Source organism: Ranitomeya variabilis, chromosome 1, assembly GCF_051348905.1.
Source record: "Ranitomeya variabilis isolate aRanVar5 chromosome 1, aRanVar5.hap1, whole genome shotgun sequence".
NCBI lineage: Eukaryota > Metazoa > Chordata > Amphibia > Anura > Dendrobatidae > Ranitomeya > Ranitomeya variabilis.
In genome coordinates this window covers 855,611,157-855,625,354 of record NC_135232.1, presented here as the reverse complement: position 1 = coordinate 855,625,354, position 14,198 = coordinate 855,611,157, and the positions used below count along the sequence as shown (strand labels likewise).

Below are 14,198 nucleotides of genomic sequence, written 5' to 3'. Positions count from 1 at the left end.
GCCGCATGCGTCTTTTACTGCATAGTGGAGACAGGATTTCATGAAATCCCCTCCACTATGCTGTAACATCTGGACGCTGCGTTTTTTATGCATGCTGCTCAACGCTGCATCAAAAACTCAGCGTTTCCTGAACGTGGACACATACCCTAATTGTATCTAAAAGACTGAATCATTTCATGACCCGTTCTACTGCAGTGTAGACAGAGACGAACAGGTAATCCATGCTCAGTTCCCTCCTTGGACTCTCTACAGGCCCCAATTTCCACAGCTTCTCCTGCCTCAATAGGAGAGGAGAAGTCACTGAAACGCCTTCAAATGTGCTCTTATCCCTTAGGCTATGTTCACACATTGCGTTTTTGCTGCATTTTTTGTGCAGGCAAAACCTTCTCTGTTGGCAGTAAAGAAGCAGTTTTTCTGCATTTTTCGGGATCCCTAAGTTCCACTTTGCTTTCACCACAGAAGCATGAACACACGTCACCAATGCAAGACATATGTGAAACCATAAGGCCGGTTTCACACGTCAGTGGCTCCGGTACGTGAGGTGACAGTTTCCTCACGTACCGGAGACACTGACACACGTAGACCCATAAAAATCAATGCATCTGTTCAGATGTCATTGATTTTTTGCGGACCGTGTCTCCGTGTGCCAAACACGGAGACATGTCAGTGTTCGTGGGAGCGCACGTTTTACACGGACCCAATAGAGTCAATGGGTCCGCGTAAAACACGGACCTCACACGGACATTCTCCGTCTGGGGTCCGTGTGCGTGCAGGAGACAGCGCTACAGTAAGCGCTGTCCCCCCCACATGGTGCTGAAGCCGGTATTCATATCTTCCCTGCAGCAGCGTTTGCTGTAGAGAAAATATGAAGAATAGTGTTAAAAATAAAGATTTAGGTGTCCGCCGCCCCCCCACCCCCTGTGCGCCCCCCCGCTCAGAAAATACTTACCCGCTCCCTCGCTCCTTCCTGGTCTGGCCGCGCCTCCTACTGTATGCGGTCACGTGGGGCCGATCATTTACAATCATGAATAGTCGGCTCCGCCCCTATGGGAGGTGGAGCCACATATTCATGACTGTAAATGATCGGCCCCACGTGACCGCATGCAGGAGAAGCCGCGGCCAGACCAGGAAGCAGCGAGGGAGCGGGTAAGTATTTTCTGACCAGCGGGGGGGCGCACAGGGGGTGGGGGGTGGGGCGCACAGGGGGTGGGGGGGGGCGCACAGGGGGGGGGGGTTCGGGGGCGGCGGACACATGGATCTTTATTTTAAACACTATTCATATTTTCTCTGCAGCAAACGCTGCTGCAGGGAAGATATGAATCGCAGCTTCAGCACCATGCAGAGTGGGTACCACACGCTCCGTGTGGTACCCACTCGCCATACGGGTGGCACACGTGTGCCGCACGTATGGCCTCCGTGAGTTCCCAGGCACACGGACACGGATAACTCCGGTACCGATTTATTCCGGTACCGGAATTATCTGGACGTGTGGGACAGCCCTAAGGCTATGTGCACACGCTGCGGATCCGCAGCGGATTTGATGCTGTGGATACTCAGCAGTTTTCCATGAGGTGTACAGTACCATGTAAACCTATGGGAAAACAAAATCTGCAGTGCCCATGCTGCGGAAAAAAACGTGCGGAAACGCAATGGTTTATATTCCGCAGCATGTCAATTCTTTGTGTGGATTCTGCAGCGGTTTACACCTGCTTCTCAATAGCAATCCGCAGGTGTAAAACCGCAGGTGGAATCCACGCCAAAACCTCGGTAAATCTGCTGTAATTCTGATTTTACAAAAATCAGTGTGGAAAAATCCACACACCATTCTGCAGCGTGTGCACATAGCCTAAAACCATTTTTGTTTAAAAAAAAAAAAGAAAAAAAAAAGTTATTTTCATCAAGTTGTTATGTGGAAAAAGATTTTTATGTCAAAAAAATAAAAAAGTGACTATTCTGAATAAAAAAAAGTTCATATGTATTCATGAAAAAATACATAATTACAAATTTAACAGCAGGAGGAGGTGAATTGGTCAGGAATAGTTTACCCAATAAATTGGCAGAGAATGGAGTTTGTAGGACACTCTTTACTTTCACTCTTTGCTCAGCCCTTGAGTTGGTCAGGTATTGTATAATTTCATACCTTGGTCAGCTAATGTTTACTTTGTACGCATCACTAATTTAATTACACTGTACTAATACTGCCATTCTCAGGTGAGGAGACCAAGACATTGTGGTTTAGACTTGGGAAAATCACAAAAATAAATGGGTTTCACATACTGCTGTACATGCTTTTTTTTCACTAAAAATGGAGCAAAACCTGACATGTCCGTTTTTTGCTGTATTTTTGCTTACTCGTTGATTTTTATGGGTGAAAAAACACTGAAAGAAGTGACATGCTGCAGTTTTCAAAAATGGAGATGTTTTCCAATTCTGTCAGGGAAAAAAAAACAATGTGTGTGCATGAGGTTTCTGAAATCTTATAGCTTTTACTGATACTGTAAAACACAGCCTAAAATTTGCAGGGAAAATGCAACGTTTCCCCTTACCTAAGATATCTGTCTAAACGCACTGCCAGTGACATAGCTTCTTCTATAGACAACAAGGAGGGACTATAAACCGTCATATCTCGAATCTGGCTAGAAAAACCCTGGCAGAGTTGACTGCAGAGGGCTGAGTCATTACAGGAGTTTTCACAGCCAAATGTCTGAACTGAGAGCAGTAATCCTCCACTTTATGAGTTCCCTGAACCAACCTTTGAATCATTGATTCAGAAAAACCCAAGGAAAGATCTAGAATCCTGATGCAGAATAAAGGCCCAAGCTCCACGGGTCAAGAACAGAACAATATGTTGAGTCTTTCCTCCGGATGATGCAGGATGGAGAAGAAAATACAAATTACATTAAAGAAAGACGGAAAACCGTATTTTGCTCCGGACTATAAGTCACACCCCAAATTTAGAGGTGGAAAATAGGAAAAAATATTTTTTAAATAGAATGGGGGGGGTGTCTTATAATCTGTTTTTAACAGTAGCTTAGCTGCAGTGGAGCGGGTTCACAGGAGGCAAGGTCGCTGCTTCAGGAGGCCGGTGGCGTCAGGAGTGGGGCTATGCATTAGATGTCCGCGCCAGTGAAAGGAGTACCTTTTCCCATTCAGTTCCCTGCTGTGGACTTCAGGAAAATGGCCGCCGGAGGCGGTGCATGTGCAAATTGAGATCTCTGAAAACGACCCTGCACCCACATTTTCGAGGAAAAATAGAGCATCTTCTAATCCAAAAATATGGTACTTCGGTCCCCATTTAAGCAATCCGATACATTTCCTTTAGGCTCAGGAGACAGTTTTAGGTGGACTAATACCTCTGTCGCTTAATGTCTGCCACCTTAAAGGGAACTTATCACCACTTCTTTCCTATCAGCTAAAAGTATGTATGGTTTTATTCAGTGTCTGCTATGCATTCCCTAAACTCTTTTGTAACCCCCTGACTCCCTATGTATCACCCATAAAAACCTTTTATATTTCTCCCGCGATGTATGCTAATAGGGTCCATCCGGTCGGTTCACTCTTTCCACCCCTCTCCTCTGCTGCTGCATGCAGTCCTTAACATACATGACGCAGATTGCTGTGATATATCGCACCTGCATTCTCATAGCAAGTCAGCAATTCTGCTGCATACGGGCGATTTGATCATCGCCTGTATGTAGCAGAGCCGATCAGGTTATGGCAGCTTCTGGTCTCCCACAGAGACTATTGAGGCGTGCCAAAAGTAAAAAAAAAAATGTTTTTAAAATTACAAAAGTTCAAATCACCCCCATTCAAAATAAAACAATAAAAAAAATCAAACATACACATATTTGGTATCACCATGTTCAGAATTGCCCAATCGCTAAAAGTCAAAACGCCAGAATTAAGTTGTTTTTTTTTTTTGTTGCCGCAGCATTGCATTAACCCCCGGAGCTTTTTTCGTTTTAGTTTTTCGCTCTCCTTTCCAGAGCCATAACATTTTTTTATTTTTCCGTCAATATGGCCATGTGAGGGCTTATTTTTTGCGGAACTAGTTGTACTTTTGAACAATACCATTGGTTTTACTATGTCATGTAACAGAAAACGGGGAAAAAAATTCCAAGTACTATGAAATTGCAAAAAAAAGTGCAATCCCACACTTATTTTTTTTTGGCTTTTTTGCTAGGTTCACTAAATGCTAAAACTGACCTGCCATTATAATTCTCTTTAGGTCATTATGAGTTCTAAGACACCAAGCATGTCTAGGTTCTCTTTTATCTAAGTGGTAAAAAAATTCCAAAGTTTGCTAAAAAAAAAAAAAAAAATGTACAATTTTCCGATACAAGTAGCGTCTCCATTTTTCGTGATGTGGGGTCGGGTGAGGGCTTATTTTTTGCGTGCCGAGTTGACGTTTATAATGATACCATTTTGGTGCAGATATGTTCTTTTGATCGCCCGTTATTGCATTTTAATTCAATGTCGCAGCAACCAGAAAAACGTAATTTTGGCGTTTTGACTTTTTTTCTCGCTATGCCATTTAGCGATCAGGTTAATCCTTATTTTTAATGATAGATTGTGCGATTCTGAATGCGGCGATACCAGATATGTGTATGTTTGATTTTTTTTTTTTTTATTGTTTTATTTTGATTAGGGCGAAAGGGGGGTGATTTGAACTTTTATATATTTTTTATTTTCTTATATTTTTAAATACATTTTTTTAAATTTTGGCATGCTTCAATAGCCTCCATGGGAAGCTTGAAGCATTCAGTGCTCGATCGCCTCTGCTACATAGAGATGATGCACAGATCACCTCTATGCAGCAGAATTACAGGCTTGCTATGAGCGCTGGCCACAGGGTGGCGCTCATAGCAAAGTGCCATCAACAACCATAGAGGTCTTCAGGAGATCTCTGGTTGTGATGGCAATGCACCGATGACCCCCGATCACATGACGGGGGTCAGCGGTGCGCGTACTTCCGGCCGCGCGGTCGGCAGCGCTTGTTAAATGCCACTGTCATAGTTTGACAGTGGCATTTAACTAGTTAATGGGCGCAGGCGGATCACGATTCCGCTCGCGCCCATTGCGGGCACATCTCAGCTGTTGAAAACAGCTGATATGTTGCGGCTTTGAGGTGGGCTCACCGCTGGAGTCCACCTCCAAGCGGCGGATGCTGCCAGCTGACGTACTATTCCGTCAACTGGCGGAAAGGGGTTAAAATGCAATAACGGGCGATCTAAAGATCGTATCTGCAACAAAATGGTATAATTAAAAATGTCAACTCAGCATGCAAAAAATAAGCCCTCACCCAACCCGAGATTCTGAAAAATAGGCTGCAATTTTTTTTTTTTTTTTTTAACAAACATTTGATTTTTTTTTCACCAGTTAAATAAAAAAGAACCTAGACATATTTGCTGTCTATGAACTCGTAATGATCTGGAGAATCACAATGGCAGGTCAGTTTTAGTATTTGGTGAACATGGTGAAAAAAAACATAAAACAAACAGTTGTGGAATTGCACTTTTTTTTTGCAATTTCACCGCACTTGGAAATTTTTTCCCGTTTTTGAGTACACAATATGGTAAAACCAATGGTTTTGTTCAAAAGTACAACTCGTCCCGCAAAATAAAAGCCCTCACATGGCCTTGTTGATGGAAAAATAAAAAAGTTATGGCTCTGGGAAGAAGGGGAGCGAAACACAGAAACGCAAAACCGAAAAAGGGTTCGGGGTGAAAGGGACTCTGTCACCTGAATTTGGAGGGAACAATATTCAGCCATAGGGGCGGGGTTTTCGGATGTTTGATTCACCCTTTCCTTACCCGCTGGCTGCATGCTGGCTGCAATATTGGATTGAAGTTCATTCTTTGTCCTCCATAGTACACGCCTGCGCAAGGCAATATTACCTTGTGCAGGCATGTACTACGGAGGAGAGAGAATGAACTTCAATCCAATATTGCAGCCAGCGGGTAAGGAAAGGGTGAATCAAACACCCGAAAACCCCGCCTCTATGGCTGAAAATTGTTCCCTCCAAATTCAGGTGACAGAGTCCCTTTAAGGCCCACATAGACATTAGACATCTGTCAGCCAAATGGCCGACTGCTATCCAAACGCCCCCCATACACAAGAACGCTTGGCTTGACTGAGGGCTCCAGTGTTCTCTGAGAGAGACCTTTCCAGACTCCTTCGACAGCCACTTACCTCCACCGAGAACAAAAGGATTTTCCATTAGAAATTCAACAGATGATGTCGAGCAAGAGACGAGGCAGCTGCAGCCGAGCCTTTAGCCAGAATAGCACATCATCTATTAATTGTGAAGTTTCCATATAGCGTGCTTGAAAAATGCATCTTAAAAACATACATCATTTTGTTTCTTTTTTTTTTTTTTTTTTAAACAATCAACGAAAGGCTGAATTCTAATGATAGTTATAATATGGAATCACTTGTCTGCATTTAATTTTTTTTTATTTCAGTGGAAATAATTAAGAGAAAAACTTGATGCTAGGTTGCGTCCACTTTGAAATCTGTTCTGGCTGTTTTCTAATACAATGAATACTATTGTGAAGCTGGGATTAAATCCCTCACCCTTCTTCTGGGACATTGCTAAGCATTCGTGCAGTTGTAAGGCAAGTCTATACTAATAGGGTTTAGGCTTTTGTCACATGACCCATAGCTTATTACCAATAGCTGCCTCGGGATCAGGTTTCTCCAGGATGCTGCTCTTCTCAGCCATGTGCATGCTTGTAAATCGTGGGGAGCAAGAAGTGTATGCTATGCATACTGAGAGCTTTCCCCATGCCTCCTGTTACTAGTCCTGTCCAGAAAGGGCTTGTTGGAGCATTGCAAGAAGCAGATTGTGGATTAATTTCATCTTCTCATATACAGCAGTCCTTCCAGACGCTTCCTGAAAGGATGGGGGCTGGAGCACTTACTTTATGTGTGAGTATAGACATGTCTGTGAGTCATTACAGCCTGGCACTGTTAGCTGCTCCCAGTTCTGGATAAAATGACTATATGATGCTAGTCTGCTTCCATAAACACTCCATGATAAATATTTGCTTAGAAAACAGGGATAATGAAATATTTACTAGGAAACTGTTACTCTAATTAGTCCTATGATATTTACATTGTATGCTGTTTTCTAGCAGGTATCAGTGTTACAAGCCCCATGGTTACTACATGGGTCTCAGATAATCTTAGCAAGTGTAGAAGTAGTAGTTTAAGCTATGTTACCAGCGAGTAAATGAGATCTTGTAATCTCACATATTCCTGTGCAGACATACAAATTCAGTCTGCAGTGATAATCTTGTCCTTTAAAATACTCGAAGCCTGGCAGTTCCAAAATAGCTGTCATAGGTCAAATTTGAATGCAAACCATGGTGTGGTAGAAGGGAGTAAAACGCTTTGAGGCATATTTATTTCTTACACAGTGCAAACTAGACAATCTTACAATGTACCAAATATATCACTGTGATTCATGCTGTTTGACAAATCTGGTGTATCTAAAGAGTGACTAAGTTTGTTTATACCACATATTAGTTGCACCAGAAATGTGTGCATGTTTCTTCCTGCTCTGTCACGTGTAGGCCACACCCTGTTTTTGGTAAATATCTGCCCCTTTGTTGAATAAGGAGTAGGAAGTTCCTAAATAACATAATACATACCATATTTTCAGACAATAAGATGCACTTTTTTTCCTCCAAAAATGTGGAAGAAAATGGGGGGGGGGGGGGTGCGTCTTATAGACTGGTTGCACCTGCTCTGGCTGTGGTGGAGGAGCGGCAGTGGCAAAGCAGCGGGTCACAGAGGCAGGAGCCGGCTGCTGCGACTAATTCCTGTCTCACTGCTAAAGAGAAATGAACATTCACTGCATTCCACGCCCATGGGCGTGGAGGGCAATGAATATTAATTTCTCTTTAATAGGATCCTGATATGATTGGCCCCCATCCCCATCCTGGTATGCATGAGCCCATCAGAAAACATAAAAAAAAAACAACTTATACTTACCTTACCTGCGCTCCCTTGCAGCGTCTTGTTCCAATGCCAGAAGCTGCTTTATGAAGGTAGGTGTAATTGTTTTTTTTTTTTTTTTTATGTTTTCTGATGGTGTCATGCATGCCAGTATGGGTTGTGGGGGCCAATTGTTCCAGGATAAGGATGGGACCATGCATACCAGGATGGGGATGGGAGCCAATCATACCAGGTTAAAGATGGGGCCCTGCATACCAGGACAGAGATTGGACCATGCATACTAAGACGAGATGAGGGCACTGCATACCAGGATAGGGATGAGGGGTCCATTCCTGCCAGGATAGGGATGAGGGGGACCATTCCTACCAGAATAGGGATAAGGGGGACATGCGTACCAGGATACGGATGAGGGAGCCATGCATACCAGGATAGGGATGAGGGGGCCATGCATACCAGGATAGGGATGAGGGGGTCATGTGTATCAAGATGGGGATGACTGGACCATATATACCAGGATAGGGGATATTAAGTAAGGAATTGACCACGTTTTTTGCTTCAATTTTTTTTCCCTAATTTTCCTCCTCTAAAACCTAGGTGCGTCTTATGATCCGGTGCTTCTGATAGTCAAAAAAATGCGGTATGTGATGCATGAAAGTCAGGAAAGACCATTTTTGGTGTATATCGTATCAGAATTCTGGTACATATAATTTGGTACATATCCCACTTTATATTTTCCATTGTTAGGGTATGTGCAAGTACATTGTCTTTTTCAGGCGATATCTGCAAAACTGCCCCTAAAAGTGGTCTTAATGCACAGCAATGTAAAAATGACAAAAGCACATTGACGCATACACAGATAACAAACTTAAGTGTTGTGCTGGTGACTTGCATGGTTTGTAAATGCTGTCCTACTCATTGCGTTCACTGCTTTGCTCCTCCCAGTATCAAACCATCCTGCTGAGCTCCCTCCTGCAATACTTCCAGCATTGCTACTTCCTTCTGTTGCAGGAGAGTCTCCACCATAGGGAGGCGCAGCCAGACTCTGTAGGAATTTAAAGCCACTGTGTCCTGTACAGTTTTGTTTCCCTGGCCTATCCCCTGCCAGCAGTGGATATTTTAAGCAACTCCTCCCTCCACACCTTGCCTGAGCTTAGGTTCTAGTGCAGTAGTTTCTAGTTCCTTGTCTAGGTGCTTTATTGTTCTAACTCTCCTGTTACTGACCTAGGTTGTGCACTCATTTGTGCTGATACCTCCGCTCCTGACACGGCTTCGTAATTTGAACTTGTGCTGCCCGCCCTGACCTCGAACTTCCTTACCATGTCACTGTCTTTATCCTCTGTGCCTCGTATTTTGCATTTGACCCACTGGTCAGCTGTTGCACATCCGGGGATTGCCCTCAAGTTGTACCTGGTGACTACCATAAAAAACAAGCCTATCCTCACCATGAGAGGCTCTAGTGAAGACTAGGTAGTTACTTAGTTATGCCGCTCCAGGTCCACATTCACAACTGTCGCACTAACTCATATAGCAAGGCTTGTTAAAGGGTCAATATTGTAATGACCACATGGCCACCTCAACGCCATCGGAGCTACTGCATCCCCCGACCTACTGTCTCCTTCCCCATCCTGTAGGATGTAAGCCCGCAAGGGCATGGTGCTCTTCCCTCTGTACCAGTCTGCCATTGTTAGTTTGTTTACTGGAAGTGATATATTTTTTTTTTTGATGTAACCCCTTCTCATGTACAGCACCATGGAATTAATGGTGCTAGATAATAATAATAATAATTAGAAGTAGCAATCCTAAAGTCAGTAGGTGCCACTGTAGTTCAAGTCCTCTTCCTCTCTGAATAGGTAATTAATTTGCATATACAGACCATGCATATCTACATGTATATACACAGAGCACACACCTGTATACACTGATCACATACATATATGCAGATCACACGGACACACATCTATGTATATTGAGCAAGTACGGCTGATGGATGGCAATCAGTGATGTGTGTCACGGAACAGCTCCCAGTGTGGCAGTGAAATGATGTGAGTAGGAATGCTCAAGCATCACTGCTTATCAGTTGCAGGATGCGCATATTGCTGAGAGAGTAGTTCATCGGGCTGGGATCAGGAAATGGGAGGTTAGGAGATTGAATTTGTTTCCGGCTGCTGAATTGATTGTCCTCTACTCAGACCACCGCTTCTTAAATACTATATTTCCTGGTGTAAAATAAAAATAATAGATGCTTCCAGCACCGGTTGCTGTTCCATCAATGGCAGTGCCAGGTCTCTTTGGGGCTCGCATAACGTTGCCATGTGAGTGTTGCTGTTAATCCTTGGCTGCTATGGACTCCAGTTCTTTAGGATGAACCTTGAACATCTGTGGGAGATATGAGGGCTTCTGCCCATTAGTGACTGCTGATTGTTATACAGCGTTTGCACTGCAGCCAATGTCACACCTTAACGAACACCGACATCACTTGGATGGCCAATGCAGGAAGTGAGTATCTTTATTTTTATTTTACACTGGGGAATATCTTGTTTTAGAAGGGGCTGTATGAGTGGATGACAACCCCTTTAAGATGACCAGCGACAATAATCTATACATGGTTACCTTGTCCTTAGACATGGTGAACACTTTCCCACCTGGCGTATATGTAGATCATATGTTGGAAAGGGATTAAAAGTAAAAGCTTCATCATTACAAACCACACACCAGAATACCACATCGCAAAGCTGCGGCAATTATTGGTAAAACTGTGTGTGTTGGCACAAACCACTGGGTGTACGGGTGAGCTAAATACTGATATGGCATCACTGATCCCTTGTGCATGTGTATCTTGCAGTAGTGTGCCACAATGTGCGGCAATACCGCAAGGGGGGGTACTAACAATTACATTGGCTTTTCAGTGTAGTAGCTGAAATTTCCTGTAAATTGCCTGTGGTTGTCTTGGAGATGCCATAAACAAGTTAATTTACTTGTACTCAAGGTATTAAAAAAAGGCAACAGTATCAAGACTACAAAACAAAGGTGGTGATTATTATCCAAAGTGTTTAGTTTATCCAAATTTATCTTCCTATTTCCCTCGGTTAACTCTTAAAATGACAGTTCCCTGAGCACTAGCAATTCATTGGCAAGAACTGGGGTAGAGTACACCAGTAGCGTTGCAGTTAATGTATATTATCGCATATATTGTATATACTATTTTTTTACATACTATAGAAAACAGTATTTTTTTACTTCTATAGTATGTCCTATAGAAGTAGGAATAATTTTCTTTGTGTGATTACGGAGTGAAAAAAATGATTCCTGTTCTAGATAAGCAGGAAGATTAGGACTAGAGATGCCACTTTAGCTCCTGGAGGACACTCTTCCTGTCCAGCATCCAGTCCTGTGCTCAAACTCTGAATCTGCAGCACCAACAGACCTTGTCGGGGAGTTGACATAGCTGAGAATTGAGTTGTAGACTGGTTCCTAGTTCCGCCCAGAGGTTACTGTGGCAATATGGCTTGGAGACAACTGTGTTGAAAGAAAAGCCTTCTTGATTTCCTAGATACAGGGAAGTTGTGTGAGTGCACCGCCCCCTGCTTGCCTGTGTGTTACTGCGAAAAGATCACTCCCAGTCTCAACACATATTTTACTTGGGATCAGTAACACCCGTCTCATTGCCTTGTTTGTTTTTATTTCTGTTATGGCCCAAAATGCTTGAACTTCTGAGTCCAAAGCTCAGGCCAGAAATGCAACCTCCTGTTGTTTCTGCTTATGACTGCTCTCTCTTCCTCTGCTCCTTTAAGCAAAGCAAAGCTGCTGTGAGGCTGAAGGAAGATATGAAAAAAGTGGTAGTGCGGCCTGGAAGAGGACAACCCCCCAAGCATTGTAAGAGATTTTTTGGAGTTCCACTCAAAGACTTGCATAAAGAGGGTCTGGTCATGAATGGTGTGCCAGCCGTAGTGTGGAGCATCGTGGAGTACTTACGCAGTGAAGGTAAGTTCTATTGAAAGAAGAACTCACCTGGAACACTGAAATGTGTGAAACTGTATTTTTCTTTAAAGATCACATTATCATACCATTATTGAGATATATTCTCTTTGTAAACCATATATAGAGAATGAATATCTATACGTTTAGCATACCTTACCTGCTTAAATAATATTCCATTTATTATAAATCCACATAATCTGTCATATCCTCTAGCAAGTTACTCGCCTCCAGAATTCTGGGCAATTTATGCAGTTTCGAAAGTTCCTTTGGCTCTTGTAGACAGCCTGTAGTCAGAAATGTAAGAAAACATAGTATGTTGGGTAATAAATAAAAGTTCAGTTAACCCCTTAACGACCACCGATACGGATTTTAACGACAGCAGTTAAGGGTACTTATTCCACAGTGTCGCATTTTAACAGCGCTGAAAAATAAGGGTATAGTGTCCCCCAGCATCGGAAAGTTTCCATGGTCTTGGCTACCGAGGGTAGCTGAGACCCCGGAGAACGTAATCAGGACCGTTTTTTACGGTCCCGTCATGTTATCGCCGTTATTCATCGAATAACAACTATCACAAAAAAAAACACCGATTTACAATTAATTTCTCTCTCCTCTGCCATGATCTAGCATATCAGAAAAGAGAGAAATGGGGTCCCCTGAGCACCATTCCCGGGCCTTCCTGCTCCATTCCCGGAACCTTCCGTATGATCTTTCTGGGAAAAAAAAGGTGGGCGCATGTGCAGTGTGCCCCCCGAGATCTGTCGGCCAGTACCCGGCAACACTAGAAAATTTTTCCCAGTGGTTCCCTTTGATCACTGTGATAAACCCTATTACAGTGATTAAAATAACAAAAAGTTAATCAAATCCCCCTTTGACACCCCCCTTAGTTAGATAAAAATTATAAAATAATTTTTTTGCATTCTTTGCAGTTAGGGTTATGGTCGGGGTTAGGATTGGGTTAGGGCTTGGGGTTAGGATTGTGTTAGGGTTAGGATTGGGGTTAGGGATGTTTTAGGGTTGGATTTAGAATTAGAGGTTTTTCAAAAGCTTATAAAAATTAAAAAAATGACGATATGACAGCTAGTCTTGAGCGCAAGTGCTTGCTATTCGAGTTTGCATCGGGTGCTCTGGTATGCAGTATCGCAGACACCCCGCATGTTTTTTTGGGGGTGTCTAATAGCCACAAAACAGGGCAGAAGCTCGAGAATGTCACTATACACCCGCGATATTAGGTTCATGCCCGAGTACCTGATGCAAACTAGAGTAGCAAGCACTTGCGCTCAACACTAATGACGACATATTCAGTATGATGACCAGATGTTATCAAATTGTGTCACACCTGTGGGTTCAAAATGCTCACTATACCCCTGGATAAAATCCTTGAGGGGCGTGGTTTCCAAAATGGGGTCACTTGTTGGGGGGGTTTCCAATGGTTAGGCACACCAGAGGTTCTCCTAACGTGAAATAGTGCCCGCCATCGATTCCAGCCAATTTTGCATTCAAAAAAGTCAAACTGTTCCTTCCCTTCCGAGCCATGTCATGTGCCCAAATAGTACATATGAGGTATCGGTCTACTCAGGAGAAATTGCACAACAAGTTTTGTGGTCCACTTTCTCTTGTTAACCTTGTGAAAATAAAAAAAAAGGTTGGGTCTAAATTACATTTTTTATGAAAAAATGTATATGTTAATTGTTTCATTCCACACTGCTTCAGTTCTCGTGAAGCACCTGAAGGGTTAATAAACTTCTTGAATGTGTTTTTGAGCACTTTGGGGGGGGGAGGGCAGTTTTTAGAATGGTGTCACTTTGGGTAGTTTCTGTCATATAGACCCCTCAAAATCACTTCAAGTGTGATGTGGTCCCTAAAAAATACAATATATGGTTTTGGAAAATTTGTTGGAAAAAAGAGAAATTGCTGGTCAAGTTTTAACCCTTATTATTATTTATTTATTTATATAGCATCATTGATTCCGTGGTGCTGTACATGAGAAGGAGTTACATCCAAATTACAGATATCACTTACAGTAAGCGTTTTTTTTGCGTTTTTCCGTAACGTGTGCACACAGCCTAAATGTCAGGAAAGGAAAGCAGCGTATGGGGCTGTTTAGATATAGGAATAATTAATTTTATTTATATAGCACCAGCATAGTCCGCAGCACTTTACAATTCAGATACAGCATAGTTTTATATGTGGGACATTTTGAAGTAGAGAAAACAAATCAAAATATTCGGTACAAATAGCTGATACACATATGAAATCTT

The 14,198-nt window shown here is 42.8% G+C and overlaps 1 protein-coding gene across 5 annotated transcripts in view; it reads left to right on the top strand.

The window, feature by feature from the left end:
* Positions 1 to 14,198, top strand: part of FAM13A (family with sequence similarity 13 member A) — a 255,579-nt gene that overhangs the window by 36,357 nt on the left and 205,024 nt on the right. For 4 of the 5 annotated variants that reach the window (XM_077277080.1, XM_077277061.1, XM_077277089.1 and 1 more), the window contains exon 2: positions 11,754 to 11,943. In XM_077277080.1, the coding sequence (XP_077133195.1) occupies positions 11,754 to 11,943 (190 nt within the window). Of the gene's footprint in view, positions 1 to 6,771; positions 6,931 to 11,753; positions 11,944 to 14,198 lie in introns of those variants that run through there. The other variant, XM_077277098.1, reaches the window with a different exon arrangement.